This window comes from Xenopus tropicalis, chromosome 6 (assembly GCF_000004195.4).
Source record: "Xenopus tropicalis strain Nigerian chromosome 6, UCB_Xtro_10.0, whole genome shotgun sequence".
Classification (NCBI taxonomy): Eukaryota; Metazoa; Chordata; class Amphibia; order Anura; family Pipidae; genus Xenopus; species Xenopus tropicalis.
The window spans coordinates 58572379-58590928 of record NC_030682.2 but is presented as its reverse complement, the minus strand read 5'-3'; the positions used below and the strand labels follow the sequence as shown (position 1 = coordinate 58590928).

The following is an 18550-nucleotide window of genomic DNA, read 5'->3' as shown; positions in this document are numbered from 1 at the left end:
GCGTAACTTTTGCAGCCTCTGCCCTTCGTCCTTAGGGGCGACCTCCTACAAAACAGACGAGCAAACCCCGCCCCTTCCTTCTCATATATCGGGGAATTCTGCCCCCGTGTGACGTCGTGCAGGGCCCCATCTTGCCCCTCCTTCCCATTGGCTCGCTGTATGAAACTAGGGGGTAAGGGTTGTTAGTACAGGCTGTGCAGGGCTTGCGTTAGAGCTATCATTTCTGAGAGTTTTCACGGCGTCTCTGGGAGGATGCGGTCCGCAAGCAGGCTATTAAAGGCAATGAGGAGGAGTATCAGGGGCGTGTGGGCTCATTGCGGAGCCTTCACTTGCACATCTTTTGAGCATACCCAGATTCCAGCATGTATACTATTGAGGGAATACTGCCAGAGAGGTACACTCCTATGACTGACAGAAAGGCACAGTTACAACATGCCCTCATATCACCTTACTCATGTGACGCTGGCAAAGTGGCGTGTTTGTTAGTGCGTATTTAAAGGAACAGTAACATAAAAATAAAGTACTGTGGCTCCAAATTGGTAAAACTGGTGTTTTGCTTAAAGAAACGCTATTATGGAAAGCTACAATAAGCTATAAAAATAAGCTGCTGTGTAGCCATGGGGGTGATTATTCTAGCTAAAATAGGGCTATTTAGCAGAGGCAACCCAGCTGGCCACCAAGCCCCTGCGCCTTCCCCCATGCATGCACATGAGAAAGTGCAGATATGCAGTGATATCGCAGTGGTAAGCGGCGGCGGATGCAAGAGAGCGCAGACTAGGGGCAGGGTGAAGAGGTGCCTGCCTGGGACCCCCTCATCTATGTTCTCTAGGCAGGTGCCTCTTCTGCCTACCCCTAGTTCCGGCCCTGCTATTTGGCACAGGTTATGTATCTGATGTGTACATTATAATAGGTTTAAGTCTTACTGGAAACCCATTGCATTATACATAGCTTATCAGCCATGTAACCTGTGCCTTTTCTCCTTTTCAGACTGAATGACTACCCTCATGGCTACACAGCAGTTTATTTACTATAACAGTGTTTTTTAAAGCAAACACACTAGTTTTACCAGTGCAGGGCAACAGGAAACAATTTATTTACATTAAAAACACTATTTTTTTTAGTGTTACTGTTTACTGTTACTATGTGGCACTAAAATGCATTTATGTATTAGAACATTTCCATACTTACAAAAGGAACAGCATATTATAGAATACATTTGTGGTAGTTATTATTAACATTTATTTATAAAGTGCAAACATAGTTCCTACACATCTTGAAACCTTGAAATAAAGCAGTTGTGTGTGGATTTGGTGATTTCACTCTGATAGATTTTCTCTCTTCCTAATTGCCACACATGCTGTAAGTTACTTTTGCTACCACATCACACACCACATACCACATCACTTGTTTTTGTGGGTAAAGTTAGAGGCAGTGCTCATGGTTCTGACAATCTTCTCTATTGTGCTTCTGTCTTGTTGGCTAATAGGTGCAAAGTGACTGAGCCAATACGAGAAACAATGTTTGCCTTGTTTTGAGGTACCACTCCTGGTAGTGTGTCTGTAGTCAGGATTTGTGCTAGGATTTGTGTATTTTGTCCATATTTTCTTTCACGTTATGTCGTCTAGAACTTGGTAACTAGTACAGGCATGGGATCTATTATCTAGAATGCTCAGGAGGTTTTCTGGGTAAGGGATCTTTCTGTAATTTGGATCTCCATTTCTTAAGTCTACTTAAAACAATTTAAACATTAATAAACCCAATAGGATTGTTTTGCCTCCAATAAGCATTAATTATATCTTAGTTAGGTTCAAGTACAAAGTATTTTTACAGAAAAAAGGAAATACTTTTAAAAATGTTAAATTATTTTCTTAAAATAGAGTCTGTGGGAAGTATCCTTACTGTAATTTGGAGCTTTTTGGATAATGGGTTTCCGCATAACGGATCCCTACCTGTAATTTACTTCACAGCAACATAACCTGCAGCTTATTATATAACCTGTTTAACAGAGTCAGGAAGCACGGAATTTATGATCAAGGAACAGGACAATTCTTGCAAGCAAATAGGTGAATGTTAGAAATGGCAAGCTAAAAAACAAGGCAAGGGTAGGCTGGAGAGAAGCAAGATCAATAAGTGTGGCTCAGTGTGAATCAACTAGGCAGCGTGGAGTTAATTTGTCATAAACTTACTCCAATATTCCATGGTGTTCATGCTGAGGGACTGGCATTTAAATAATGAAATGCAATTTGTACTCTAAAGCTAATACCCCAAGGAGAGATAAGTCGCCTGCAATAAATCTCTGCTACCACGGGCGACTAATCCCTCCAAAATGCCTTTCCACTGGCAACAAAGTGAATTGCCAGTGGAAAGTTATATGTGTTGCTTCACAACTAAAGACTTCCAGTACTGGCAAGTTCTTTAACAATATTGTATTTACATACAAGTAATAGTGCATATTTTTCACCTCACCTAACAAAAGCTTCCAATCTTGGAAAACACATTGGCACTGGGCTAATTTACACCTGGACAGTAACCCATTGCAAGCAATTATTAATTTTTTTTCTCCAGTCATCTGGAGAGAATGACAGTAAAAATGTAATTTGTTTCCATGGGCTACTGCCCAAATGCAATTTGCCCAGTGTTGTTAAAGGAACAGTAACACCAAAAAATGAAAGAGCTCTGTTGCCCTGCACTGGTAAAACTGGTGTGTTTGCTACAGTAACACTACTATAATTTATATAATAAGCTGCTGTGTAGCCATGGGGGCAGCCATTCAAGCTGGAAAAAAGGAGAAAAGGCACAGGTTACATAGCAGATAACAGATACATTCTGTAGAATACAATGGTGTTTTATCTGTTATCTGCTATGTGCCTGTGCCTTTTCTCCTTTGAATGGCTGCCTCCATGGCTACATAGCAGCTTATTTATATAAATTATAGTAGACTTTCTGAAGTAAACACACAACTTTTGCCAGTGCAGGGCAGCAGCACATTATATTTTAGTTACTTTAATACACTTTCATTTTTTGGTGTTACTGTTCCTTTAACTGAGTCCCATTGGTCTAGGACTATGAGCATTTTAACAACATACTTTTGTGTTCCAAAAGCTGACCAAAGAATTCAAGCATTCTGTCTTTTTACCTATATCTATTTTCAAGTTATAGATTATATCTACACTCCCATCCAGGGCTATCCAGCAATAGTAGGAGACTCAAAAATTTGCCACACATTTGCTTCGCCACATAAAAAACAGAACTTACATAAAATATTGGGGTTATTTTTTTTGTTCAGATGCCAAAATTCTGTGTTTATTTTATACAGTTTTTTCTGAAAATTTTGTTTTACACAGACTAAGACTATTTCACTATACTCCCAATTTATTCAAAGAACATTGAATATATTTACAATTTTAAATGCCTGGGCATATTTAAAAAATAATTTCAACAGAGTTATGTGTATGAAGCATGAACACACTGATATATGTGCTTAGTGCTATGATTCCAACCTCTTTAACTGTAGCTGAAACTTGCTGCATCATTTAAAAAAGCAACTGGTGGAGACACCTATAATATAACATACTGACTATATTTGTTTGTGTATTAGCTGTGTTTTATAAACTATTTTATTAGCTTTAGATGGGTTGGTTGTAGTCATGAGCAGGTATATTTGAAAAAATATTTTGTGCATACGTTTTAAACTTGTGTGTATATTTTTAAAACACTGGGGGTCATTTATCAACACTGTTTAAACTTGCCCTTGGGCAGTAACCAATGGCTACCAATGAAATTGTTGCATTCATTGTTCTACATGCAACTGGCTGAAAAAAGCCAACCACTGATTGGTTGCTATGGGTTACTGCCCATGGGTAAATTTGCCCAGTGTTGATAAATGAGCCCCAAAGGGCGTCATTTATCAACACTGGACAAATTTGCCCATGGACATTAACCAATGGCAACCAATGAAATTGTTGCATTCATTGTTCTACATGCAGCTGGCTGAAAAAATGCCAACCACTGATTGGTTGCTATAGGTTACTGCCCATGGGCAAATTTAGCCCAGTGTTGATAAATGAGCCCCACTTTGTGCTCAGGTCAGAATAGATTAAAATAGTATGTTTTTAAACAAAATTTGTTGTGTTTGTTTGCCTCAAAAAAAACATTGCTTGTTTGTGATGTCACTGTCAGGCCCTGACCCCTATATGACATCACTGGTGAATTCAGACTCGGTTCAAAGTAAGGCTTGGATGATGTGGTTCAGGATCTTGTGATATTAAACTATGTAACATTTAAAAACATTAAATGGACCTTTAATGAATTCTCAAAATGCTGAAGCTATTTTTTTTAACTTTTTTTTTCTTTTATGGTAGTGTCAGATGTTGCCAGTGCCAAACCTCTGGATGGAGTGAAAGTCTTGGACTTAACAAGGTGTTGTACTGACAATATCTTTATTCTTATTTAGCCCTAATAACTATATGCAGTACTTTACTAATGCTTCTTGTGTTTGTAGCACACTAAAAATAGAAAAATATGGGGCCCAATGTTTTTACTATTCTTTAAAGGACTTGTAAAGCCTACATTTGCCTACTATGTATATCAGTTGGGCACGTGTTCCCCACCCAAATGGCATCATTTGTACTGAATATATCCCCTCTGTTTGCCAGCACCATCACATTTTCCTAAAGCAAATAGCAGCTTTCACCCAGTGGCCATTTTTCCTCTGATACATAATCAGTTACATTTAGATCTGCAAACAGCATACACACACAGACCCTTATTCAGCATACATTTCAGCAAGAATACAGGCTCACACAGGCACAACTGTCTCTGATAAAAGTTCTGCTTTGTTTGAGCACTGTAATGGTAAAGCTGAGCTCTGGGGAAAAAATTGAAGCAGACAGCTAGAGCTGAGTTTCTATGGGAACCAGCAATGCCATCTCTTCACTTGCTGCTAAACTGGGGGCGTGTTTAGTAATCTGAGCTTAGAACAACTGAGCATGCCCACAAGCCAACAGCCAAAGCAAAATCCTGAGGGAGGGGGCCGAGTGGGTTACAGGAGGAGAAGCAAATCTCTGATTAAGGGGATGTTGAAACCTTACTATTAACCTCTGGACAACCAGTGTGGCAGGTATTGAAAGATTTAAAAGAGGCTGTTCACTGATTAAATTGTTTTGTACGGGGTTTACATGTTCTTTAAAGTTTTCTTAGGCCCACAACAAAACTAAGCTAATCTTTTAAACTGAATTGCCCACTTACCATCTGTATTTATTTCAGCTATTATGTTACAGGATAGATGGCAATAAGTGCTTCCTGCTGCAAGAATTTTTTAAGCTTTAGGACAGGCATGTCAAATGTGAATGACATAGAAGCCTAAATATAGTAGGTAAAACTTAGGGGCAAATTTATCAAATTTAAGTTTAAAAAAAAAATGTTGACTTTCCCATTTGCAAAAATCATCAAGTCATTTTTTTGAGATTTGTGCAACTTTTTTTGTTGATTTTGATGGTAAAAAAAAATGTGATAATTCTCTTGTGCGGAGGAATAGTTCAGTTAAAACATATTGATTTACTCATTGGTGTGACTAGATCTCCAGGTTTCGGCTTACAAATGCTTTTGTTGGGAAAATAGTGCAACAACGCTCAAAACCAAAATGTACATTAGTTTGTTGCAAAAACACTTTGTAGATATAAAAAACGTTGATAAATATCAATTGAGTGAGTTACTTTTTATTGAGGACCAAAGTTACTCAATGTGGAGCTACATAAACAGCAGAGAAGCAATAGTTATTAGTACAGGTATGGGACCTGTTATCCAGAATGTTCGGGACCTGCGGTTTTCCGGATAAGGGATCTTTCTGTAATTTGGATCTCCGTAACTTAAGTCTGCTAAAAATCATTTAAACATTGAATAAACCCAATAGACTTGTTTTGCCTCCAATAAGGATTAACTATATCTTAGCTGGGATCAAGTACAAGGTACTGTTTTATTATTAGAGAGAAAAAGGAAATCATTTTTAAAAATTAGAATTATTTGCTTATAATGGAGTCTATGCGAGAAGGCCTTTCCGTAATTTGGAACTTTCTGGATAAGGGATTCCATACCTGTACAATGTATGTTATTGGTAAATAGACCTCTTTACTGTATTCTTGGCTTCATAATTGGCTATATTGTTAAAAATGATAGTACTTTTAACAAATAAGAACATCCAGTAAGCATGGATACTACCTTACTAAAAAATAATTCAAGCATTAATTAAACCCGATAGAATGAATAGTATCATGTTTAGTATCCAGTGCAAGGCACTGTTTTGTTATTACAGAGGAAAGGAAGTAATTTTTAAAAATGTGACTTTAGTTGATTAAAATAAAGTCTGTATAGAAGATGGCCTTCCTATAATTTGGTGCCTTCTGGATAACAGGACTTCAGATAACAAATCCCATACCTGCAAAAAAAGTTTCAGTTAATTTGTTTGCATGCCATTCAACAGACATCCCACAAGAAATATGTTTTCTTTCATATAAAAACAGACATTTTTCTTTCTGTATCACATTTGTTGTAGGGTGTTTTACTGTCCCATTTGCTACAATGATTCTTGTATATCTTTGAGCCGAGGTTAGGAGCAAGTTATTTGGGCTTTCTGAGTAACAGGTTTACGGATAAGATACCTGTACCTTAAACTGCATAAAACTAGCGTGTGTTAAATGCTAAGGTTAAATGTCAGAAACAAACTTGTAAGTCAAACAATAATTCATCAGTTGTCAAGTAGATTGTAGAGGTATGGGACCTGCTATCCAAAACACCTGGGACTTCTGCATAAGAAAGGTTTCCGTAATTTGCATCACCATAGTTAAGTCTTCTAAAGATGTATTTAATATTTAACGTGCACCTATCACCCTCTAATTGTGTCACCCACCAGAGGTGCGGGCTAATAGAGCCCTTCTGGATAACAGGGTTCCGGATAACAAATCCCATACCTGCAAAAAAAAAGAAAAAAAGTAATGTTTCATTTGCATGTCATTCAACAGACATTCCACAAGAAATATGTTTTCTTTCATATAATACCAGCTATTATTCTTTCTGTATCACATGTTTGTTGTAGGGTGCTTGCTGGCCCATTTGCTACCATGATACTTGCAGATCTTGGAGCCGAGGTTATTAAAGTAGAAAGACCAGGTAATTTAACTTTGTGTTCTTTACTATACTTTTGATATTGTAGACATACTGTACTTCATTCTGTAGGCAATGTGAAAGAATGATTGCCTAGATTTTTTTTTTATTATACAAAGGGGAGCATCACCACAATGTCAAAGCCTAAAATTAATCAAAGAAGGTGTGCAAGATCATAATTATATGAACCTTTTATTTTGCAAAAGAAAAAGTATGACCATGTATGAAGGTGCATATTTATGGTCATACTTTTTCTTTTGCAAAATAATAATTTTTTTTTTTTTTTTTTTGAACTACCTAATAAAGTGTGATTTCTTTTTAAGAGGAATAAAAAAGGTGGAGGAATTTATTTTATCTAAAACCAGAATTATGTCTAAAAACGTTAAATAAATATGCTTTAATGTCTTACTTTATGTCTAAGTTGGTTCAGGTGCAAACTCAATAAGATACTTTTTAATCTAGTAATTACAAGTGGTCCCAGAAAGCAGCAGCACATTTATTCTTAAAACTTGTGCGGATGATCCTTTGGACAATGATCATTGTCTCATTTGAGATTATATTCAACAGGGGAGTAATTAAAACTAAACTTTTAATAGGTAAAATTTAGAAAGATAAAAGCATCTATTTACTGGGACAGCTGTTTTTTACAAGGTTACACACAGTGACCTTATTACATCAAAATTATTATGCCATATCAAGCAGTCTGTGCAACCCACATACAAAGAAAACACATCTGGATCTTGGACAGCCCTAGTTTAACTACTACGCAGCAGTAAATACCTATTTTAAAGAAACTACACAATCCCCTAGGCTAAACTGGCAGTTGACTGGCTGTTTTTTCCACAAGCCCTCTTCAGGAGTATAATTTATTATTAAGAAACAAAATGTTTTCCTTCTTATGCCCTAAGTTAAAAGTTAGAGCAGTGATAAAATCAAGGCATTCTCATGCCATGCTTTGTGATGTCAGAACTGAACTGTTTGAAACCCATAATGTTGAGGGATGCTGTTTCCAGATTCTTCCTGTCGCTAAGACAGGGCCATATGCTAACAAGGCCATATCTGATGTAGCTAGTTGCAGTTATAATCTACCTACAGTAGCACTCCATTCTGGTGCTTGAGCTGAGTCGGGGTGCCTAACTGCAACCACAGGAAAACACCTGGATTCTTGTTTTTATATGGTATGTTTTTATAAGCACAGTGTGGGGATCTCACACTTGGCATTCTGCTAAATAGACACTGTTCTATTGTCTTTTTATTTAAATATCATTTTTAAACCACCCTTTCAGTCAAGTATACCTCTTAAAAAAACAGCATCATTTCCTAAAGCTGAGGCATCTTAATGGACAACTGTAAAATGATAATCAGGCGCTAGTCAAATTTATGTGCACCATTTGGCCCCTTGTATTCTAAGGTAAAACTAGCTTAGAAGAGGTTTATTCTGTAAATCTTCATATCACATCAGAATGACAATTTTAGATGATACTTTGTTGCTGCAGGGGGGGGCAACATTGTTACTACAAAACAATTATATATTTTTTCTTAAGAAATGGAGGCACAGTCTGCATTACAAAGAAAGTGTGATATTGCAGGTGTCTAAATATGCAGTTTTGCAGAGATTATGACACAGTAGTACAAAGGTAACTTGTTCCTTAAAAGTCTGTCACTGATTTACAAAATTATGGACATGTTTTTCTGTATGTTTAGGTTAAAGAGAAACTCTTGCAAGTGAGTTAATTAGTTAGGAAACTATTATGTAAACATAATATATATTAGCTTTATCATATAGAAAAAATAAACTAAATATATAAAAATAATCATTAAAAATTATGCAGTTTTTGAAATAATAAAGTTAAATTTGACTAAAGCTGGCTGTACACTTATTTTGCCTACCTTGAGGTGGTCGATATCAGACTGATCCAATCAAATCTGATCACAACGGTGGTAAATGCAGGTTGTTTGGGGACAAGGACCAAATCAACTAGTCAATGTGTTTCTCACTTTGATGGGGTTTTTAAACATGCTTGATCGATAGCGGCCTGATTCTTTTGTTTGGCAGATATTGGCTCATTGGAGCGTGCCAACACGTAAGCTGCCAACTCTGTCTTTCTATTAAGTAAACTGTTATGCTTACATTTTACTTTTAAAGTGGCATCTTTCCTGCAGTGATTTCAGCAGAAAAATGGTTGTTTTCTATTTACTGCCTCTCAATAGTTAGTTTTTTGTTTTAAGAACTTTTCCGTTGCTGTTTCTATATGAATTTAAACTTTATTTGCAGGATCAGGAGATGATACAAGATCTTGGGGACCTCCTTTTGTTGGAAGTGAAAGTGCTTATTTTCTAAGTGTAAACAGAAATAAGAAGGTATGGACCTCTATAACTTTCAATTGATAAAAACCATGCATTATTATTATTTTTTATTTCTAAACAGCAGTCATCAAATGTAGACCTTTATTTGCATATATAGGCATGCAGGGAGGTACTGGTTGATGCATATGAAAAGACTGATAATCTAATATTTATAACTTTCAATTTACATCGGCATATGACCTTTTGCATTGCTTTATATGAGATATTGTGCTTCCCCATTGATTGGTGCATTTTTTACATGTTAAGTATACAATATATCTACCGTAGGGAAACTAACCTTTTATTACAACCTGAACTAATTTACAAATTTGTGTACCTTTGAAATTCCCTACAACTGTCAGCTGAGCAGAAGGGATTTTGTCATAATTTTTATGGTTTACATATTATTTACACTGTTACAGTTACACTGTTTACTTTACGAAACAATTCACTCTACCAATTAAATTTTTATTCTTGAACCAACAAATGTATTTTTTACTGTGTGGAGTGTGGTCAGCCATAGTAAGCATGTTTAGCAATGCAAACAATTTTTGAAATTGTTTTTAACGTAAGCTAAATATAGCAGTTTTTACATAATTTCTGATAAACAAAAAGAATTCTGGGAATGAATTCCAAAGGGCTCCAAGAAAATCCCATTTACATGAGTTTATCCTATATGCTAACGTTCATCCATTGGGTTTTTAAATCAGAAGCCAGGATAATAGCTGATCAGATTCCCAACTACAGACCGGTTTCACCCTTCTTGGGGGCTCATCAGTGTAGTGCAGGGTTTTCTGATCAGCTTAGGCAGAGCTACGAGTGTGGATTCACAAACAAATCATTAGGTTTGCGGAAACTGCCTTATACAGATACAAATAAACAAAAGGAATTCCATAATTTCTAAAAAATTGTGTCAAAGCTTGCAATTTATCCCATTATATGACCCATATTTTGTAACATACCAGCATAGCATATTCTAAATATGAAGAATTCTAGTGAACAGTTCGATGCTCAGTGTGCATAGGTTTACCAAACTATGTGGCATACAGAGCCACCCAAATTGCTATATAGAATTTCCATAGGCAAAAACAAGTAACAAAAAACAATGCGGAAAACCACTAAATCAATTCTTTTTTTTCTGCCTAGTTTAATCAGCAGTTAGAATTATAGTCTGAATATTTTGGCAAACAACACCTATGAAGAACTGAAATTGCAATTAAATGGCTCAAAACGCAATAAAATGACTAAAAATGTAACTGAATCATCAAATTATGTAATATAATCACTAAATTAAAATACAAAAAGTATTGCACAGTTAAGGCTCACAATAGCAATAAAACATTTTTTTCATGCGAAAAATAGATGATGTGATATAATTAAAAAGCCACATTTTGTAAGTGTGTATATGTGCATGTACACTTGACAAAATGTGTGTTATTTCCCGGTGTGCACATGTGCAAGCAATTGTGAGTGCTGTGAATGTGTAGACATGCACTGATTCCAGGATTCGGTTTGGGATTCGCCCAAGGTTCAGTCTTTTTGGCAGGATTTGGCCTAATCGACACTCCTGGCTGAACCAAATCCTTAAAATCATGTGACTTTTTGTCACATAAACACGGAAGTTGAAAATTATTCACTGAGAGCTGCACCCACTACACTCTAGCCTTCGGTATGCAAATTAGGATTCGATTCAGTATTTGGCCAAATCTTTCACAAAGGAATCGGGGTCTGGCCAAGTTTGAAAATAGTTTCGGTGCATCCCTAGTAAAAGCCACTGATCCCCCAAAAATGTATGCGTGTGTAAATGTAAGTGTGTATTAGTGCAATAAGTGTGTGTTTGTGTTTGACTCTAACCTGGGGTACGCAGGCTTGAAAATCCGACTGGAGGAGGATGAAGCATTCTTGGAGGAAGAACAGTGCAGCATTGTTTCTGATCCAGGCTGGGGGTGGGGGGTTGTGGTCCAGGAGGTTGAGGAAGCAGCAGGCAAGTTGCCTAAACTTTCCTGCTGCTTCCTATGGGGCCCTCGCTCCACTTGTTGCCTAGGGGCTGGGGTACGAGCGGGGAGCAAAGGAATGCCTTTAAAATCTGATCCTCCGCTCCCTGGCGAGAAAAGTGCAGCAGAATGTAGAATTTATTATCTGTTGCTCTTAGGTACTTTTATCCACAGAATGTAGATTTTGCATTCTTTAGCACTTAAACGGTTAACTTTTTGGAACCCATGTATAGATATGATTGTTATATGGACACCAAGATACTAAAATTTGCTGTGCTAGATGATCATCTTCCAAAATGATCCATAATGAATGGGCCTAAGGCCTTACTGTGTCATAATGAATGTTAATCACAGTGTCAGGTTTTACAGGACTCACTAAAACTTTTATATAATAATAAATAAAGTACCTCCTGTTGTAAAATATGAGGATATTAGAAGAGGCCTTTGGCCTCTTGCTTTTATATAGTCACGGAATTTCTCTGTAATTTATAATATTCCTGTATTTTACAATAGGGGATACGTTATTCACTATATAATAAATCTTCTGTGTGTATTGTTTATATTATATGTGATGCCTATATTAGCATATTGGCACACATTTAGGGGCAGATTTACTAAGACACAAACGCTCGGAGCGTTCATTCAAACGCTCCGAGCATATTTTCACCAAATTTTTCGTATGCTTGTGCGACTTTTTCGTAAGCTTGCGCGAAAAAATCTGAAAGATATTGCCTCTGTTTACAATTGTTCGGTACGAAAATTTCGTGACTTCAGGATCGCCAATATGATATTATCTTGACTAATACGATTTTTTCGTAAGCATTTTCGTGATATTTGTGATCTTAAGAAATTATCGTATCCAATCCGAATTTATCCCATTCGGGATTCCAACTCGCGTTTTCATGAATGTGCCCCATAGAGTATAATATTCCCTACTGTAATTAATTAGGCTATTAGAAGACACCAGAAAGTCCCATAACCGTATTAAACCACAAGCAAATGTGGTTTTAAAAACACAGATCAAGGCATAACTATGCCCAATTGGATCCACATAGTAACAGGTACACCTAACTAAAATACGTTGTCCTTTCAAAAATGGAGTCAAAACTCTCACAAGATCAGCTTCCTTACATTAGTATCAATGATGTGGCACTTTCACTGTACTCAATGTTACCACTGTTTATCATCTCTATACACTTAGGGGCTGATTTACTAAGACACAAATTCGAATCCGAATTGGAAAACGAACATTTTGCGACTTTTTCGTATTTTTTGCGATTTTTTCGGCGCCTTTACGACTTTTCGGAAATTGTCGCGACTTTTTCGTTACCAATACGATTTGCGCGAAAAAATGCGAGTTTTTCATAGCCATTACGATTCGCTCGTATCTTGTTGCGACTTTTTCGTATTGAGCGCTCGTAAGCAGCGGGCGAAACTTTCAGACTTAGCATGATTTTGGAAGCCTCCCATAGGACTCAATGGCACCCTGCAGCTCCAACCTGGCCCAAGAAAAGTCACCATACTGAAGCTTGAATGAATCCGAACGCTACGGAAAAAATCGCCAGATTTTGCGCAACATTCGGAATGGCAACGAAAAAGTTGCGATAATTTTCCTGAAAAATCACCAAATACCGATCATTACGAAAAAAACGCAATCGGACGCATTCGGCCCGTTCGTGGGTAAGTAAATGTGCCCCTTGGTGTGTATTGTTCATTTGATGCTGACGCTCTTTCAAGAAAGCTTCTCCCATACTTGGCATTTTTACAAGATTTTGTTTTCTCCAAATTCTATTAAGTTGTCCTCCACCAAGGTTTTTTTTTTTGATATCAGAAGACTTATGATCACTATAGACATGCCCTCATGTCATGACACACGAAAGCATTCATGGAAGGAGGTTGCTTCCAGTCTTGTGCCTGAATGGGACACCCTAACTGATGAACAGAGGAAAGAAAAAGGTACTGTATATACTCGAGTATAAGCCGATCCGAATATAAGCCGAGGTACCTAATTTTACCTAAGAAAACTGGAAAAACTTATTGACTCGAGTATAAGCCTGCTACTGCAAGTTGAAGTGATATCACCCCCCTCCCAGCAGCCAATTAGCAGAACAATGTGAAAGCATCAAGATAGCAGCTCCCAGTAGATATCAGAATAGCACGCAATAGTAAGAAATCCAAGTACGGCTTGGGACTCCCCCAGTTACATGGGAGTAGGAGAAACAATAGGTTAGCTGAAAGCAGTTCTAATGTGTAGCGCTGGCTCCTTCTGAAAACTCAGACCCAAGCACAATGCACTGAGATGGCGCCTACACACCTATATTACAACCAAAAAAAAACATTTGTTGTTCAAGAACACAATTTTATTTGCTATGTAAACAGTGTAATTTAGACAAAATGACCCAAATTCCACCCCATTCATATCAATGGCCTCGGCCTGGACTAAAGCAACTAAATCAGGGGCACTAGCAAGCCCCTTTAGGGCAATCGCACATACGCCCGGGTCATTTCCAACTCAGCCAACAAAACACTTGGAATCCATCCCTTTCAATGGCATCTCCAGGGCTAGGGTCGAGGGTGCACTCACAAGTCAGGGCATTTTGTTTTCTGAGTGGGAAATTTCCTGTCCCATCAAGTATTGCCTGAAACACATGGGACGGCATCAGCATGCAAAACTGCCCCATGGGCAATAGCTGGGGGGTTTTGCATTCTTGTCCCACGTGCCATAGAGGATAATCTGCCCATTACAGAACCTGAAGCCTTAGCAGCTGTACAGCCCCAATATATAATTGGGATTATTGCCCAGTGTTAGTACCTTAATGAGCCTGTTGGGGTGATGTTGTCTCCTGGGGGTGCTCCCACTGCACTGCCCACTCGGTAATTTACATTCAGATGAGCCCAGTGGGGCAGCCAACAGGTTCCCATACATGCCCCTGGTAAGACCAAGGCACTCCTCCATGGTCAGCATTCTGATTTGGGTCTGGTACATTCAAAGTCTCCTGTGCAACGAAGCGGCACGGATGAAGGCGCAGGTGCCTGGCCCTTGCAGTGTTCCGGTTCAGTGCCGGTGCGCGTCCCTCTTTGTGTTCCGGTTCTGTTGATACAACGATGCGGGGGGGGGGGGGGTGCGCGCGCAACGGGCGCATTTCATCTGGGAATCTGTATATACGTGAGTATAAGCTGAGGGTTACCTTTTTAGCACATTTTTAGTGCTGAAAAACTCGGCTTATACTCGAGTATATACAGTATATTATTTGTTGATATTGTATCTGTCTGTTTTTCTCTAATTTTTCTCTAATTTTTATAGATGAGCTAAGGGGGGGGGGGGGGGCTCTTGGTTGGCATAACAGTGTGCACATGTTTTCCATCCAGTGAGCCCACACAGTTGGTAAACTTGTTTTTTTGAGATGATGTGCTGCATGGAGTGGAGCTGCCACTGAATGTCTCTTATTAGAATAAACAGGCACTCATGTCTTACTCTAAGGCCTCTTTCTTGGCATTGCTTGCATGATCAAAAATACAAAGTAAATGTATGTTAGCTTACTGTTAATTAATTGTACATTTCCCTTTTTGCTATGTATCATAGAATTTTCAGAAGGGGAGTTGTAGAGAAATTCTTTAGATCACATTACCTTCCACTTTCTCCATCTGTTGGACTGTTACATAGTAAGTTGGGTTGAAAAAAGACATACGTCCATCACGTTCAACCATAATGACTATATATAACCTGCCTAACTTCTAGTTCAGGGGTCCCCAACCGCCGGGCCGCGGACCAGTTCCGGGCCGCGGACGGCATGGCAGTGGGCCGCAGCACCACCTCCCCCCCCCCCAGCGCGTCGCATGTATTACGCGCTGCGCCCCGCCCCCCTCGGTCCGTGGAAAAAGATTTTGTGCCTCCTACCGGGCCGCGGGGCTAAAAAGGTTGGAAACCCCTGTTCTAGTTGATCCAGAGGAAGGCAAAAAACCCCATCTGAAGCCTCTCTAATTTCCCGCAGAGGGGAAAAAATTCCTTCCTGACTCCAAGATGGCAATCGGACCAGTCCCTGGATCAACTTGTATTAAGAGCTATCTCCCATAACCCTGTATTCATTCACTTGCTAAGAATCCATCCAGCCCCTTCTTAAAGTTATATAATGTATCAGCCAGCACGACTGATTCGGGGAGGGAATTCCACAACTTCGCAGCTCTCACAGTAAAAAATCCTTTCCGAATATTTAAATGGAACATCCCTTCTTCTAAACAGAGTGGGTGCCCTCGTGTCCGTTGGAAGGACCTACTGGTAAATAAAACATTAGAAAGGTTATTATATGATGATCCCCTTATATATTTATACATAGTTATCATGTCACCTCTTAATTGCCCCTTCTCCAGTGTAAACAGACCCAACTTGGCCAGTCTTTCTTCATAACTGAGAATTTCCATATCCTTTACAAGCTTAGTTGCCCTTCTCTGGACCCTCTCTAACTCAATAATGTCCCGTTTGAGCACTGGAGACCAAAACTGAACAGCATGTTCTAGATGGGGCCTTACCAGCGCTCTGTAAAGGGGAAGAATAACCCCCTCCTCCCGTGAATCTATACCCCTTTTAATACAGCTCAAAACCTTGTTTGCCCTTGCAGCTGCTGCCTGGCATTGCTTGCTACATCCAAATTTATTATCTACAAGGACTCCAAGGTCCTTCTCCATTATGGATTTGCCTAGTGCAGTCCCATTAAGGGTATAAGTGGCTTGCATAAGGTGCATGACCTTACATGGGATGTAAAAATATGCAAGCCACTTATACCCTTAATGGGACTGCACTGTTGACTAGAAAAGAAAGAGACAGCTGTATTTTTTAGATTGTATTCTAAGCATGGCATTACCTTGCTCTTCCTGCTCCCACAGGCCTGGTGAGCCCTCCCCTGGCCCCCTTTTTCTCTGGGCAGATGGTTGCATGATTTAGCAACTGCAGGGTCTACGTAACAAAACCAAAAAATATTGCACACCTGTTACCAAACAGACATCTGACAAAAGCAATGTGGTGGTTGTTGGGAAAGTAAACAGAAAGTAATTGTAACAGAACATGACATAAGGATTAATCAAACCAATATATCATAGACATGGTGTTGGCAATAATAAGTAAAAGCTATGTTATGGATTGATGCCGCAACATGACACAGAATAGTTTTAGACTGGGGCACCTGGGGCCCACCATAGAACCTGACCTCAAAAGGGCCCCCATTTACTCCTGAAAGCACACAAAGCAAAATAAAGAATATGCCTACCAACCTGAACATTTTCATTTGTAAGAAAATAAAAAAGACAAATAAACTTATAACTTTTAGCATCTTATCAACTTTTCAATTGTTTTTCATGATTTATTTTTTTAAAGTTTTTAAATTATTGTTTTTTTCTTTTTAAAGCTTTTAAAATGGGTCATTAACCCGACAGTCACAAAAACTATTGCTTTGTGAGGCTACAATGCTATTATTCATACTCATTCAACCTTCTAATTATATTTCAGTCTCTCATTCAACCCACTGCCTAGTTGTTAGGCTATATAAGACCCTAGAAACCCGATAGCAGCTAATACATCAAGTGGAAGGTTAAATTACTGGAAAAACCACAAAAAATAAAAAATGAAGACCAACTGCAAATTTTACATCATACTAAAAGTTAATTTAAAGGTCTTTATAGCTTTTTGCTCTTGCTATTATAGCTCAGATTACACATTCCTAAGAGAGTGGGGAGCAGGAGAGAACTTCACATACTCTGGACCCAGGAATTAAGGATTTTTCTGAGAGAGGAAGTCAGATACTGAAATAACATATTTACAAAAAAGGAGACAAGATATCCTGTGTTTCTTTTGATAGTGAACTCTAAAGGCTGTATTTACATAGACCTTTCTGATAAAGCTTACTTAGTTTTTACCTTTCCTTCTCCTTTAAATTACTATTACATAACATTAAATAGCAGTAACAGTATCAATGAGTATATGTATAAGTATAATGTATATAGACACAAACACATTTGACACACATTAGTACTCTACTGAATTTATTTGTTTAATCAATTCATTTATTTATTAATTTCATTATTTAAATGATAATCCAGTAATCTGCATTTCATCTATTTAATTAAATCAACTTGTAATTAATTCATTGTATGTACCCCCCTGCTCCAGTAAAATGATAAAATGAGTCTACAGGAGGGATGATTGTAGGGAGAGAAGGGGAAGTGTGGGCAGATAAAAATAAAGGTAGGGCAGCCAGACATTTACCTAGGGGCTGATTTACTTACCCACGAACGGGTCGAATGGAGTCCGATTGCGTTTTTTTCGTAATGATCGGTACTTTGCGATTTTTTCGGATTCTTTACGAATTTTTCGTTACCAATACGATTTTTGCGTAAAAACGCGAGTTTTCCTATCCATTACGAAAGTTGCGTAAAAAGGTGCGCATTTTGCGTAGCGTTAAAACTTACGCGAAAAATGCGCAACTTTTCGCGTAAGTTTTAACGCTACGAAAAATGCGCAACTTTTTACGCAACTTTCGTAGTGGATACGAAAAACTCGCGTTTTTACGCAAAAATCGTATTGGTAACGAAAAATTCGTACAGAATCCGAAAAAATCGCAAAACATACGAAAAAGTCGCAAAATGTTCGTTTTCAAGTCGGAACTTTTCCAATTCGGGTCGGATTCGTGGGTTAGCAAATCAGCCCCCTAGTGTTTTTAAAGTAAAATAAAATTAGAGAATTTGGTGGTAGGCATAACCAACACAAACTGTATTTATCCTGGTGGATAATGACCAAACTAGGGGGCGGGAGAACAAGGAGCAAACCTGTCTGGGCCTGGGGTATGATTACAGGGGTCCCCAACCCAGCGCTGCCTCAGGGTGGGGGTCCTCGCCACCTGAGGCGGGCAAGCTAATGCTCTCCCTGCGTGTAGGTTGCATGTTGCATTTTTTTTCTAAAATTAACTAGTGTTCGTTAAGAAAGTTGCAAATTTTTTTTGTTTTAGTACTTCTGTATTTGTTTTCTCCCGCCTCGAAAATTAGTAAATATGCTTCTCTGTTGA

General features: G+C 38.3%; 1 protein-coding gene across 2 annotated transcripts in view; it reads left to right on the top strand.

Annotated features, from left to right (window-relative positions):
* Positions 1-80: 80 nt before the first annotated feature.
* Positions 81-18550, top strand: part of sugct (succinyl-CoA:glutarate-CoA transferase) — a 332890-nt gene continuing 314420 nt past the window's right edge. The window contains exons 1-4 of one of the 2 annotated variants that reach the window (XM_031904075.1): positions 81-172; positions 4362-4419; positions 7091-7164; positions 9434-9519. In XM_031904075.1, coding sequence (XP_031759935.1) covers positions 160-172; positions 4362-4419; positions 7091-7164; positions 9434-9519 — 231 coding nt within the window. In that variant the 5' untranslated portion in view covers positions 81-159. The other variant, XM_002933407.5, reaches the window with a different exon arrangement.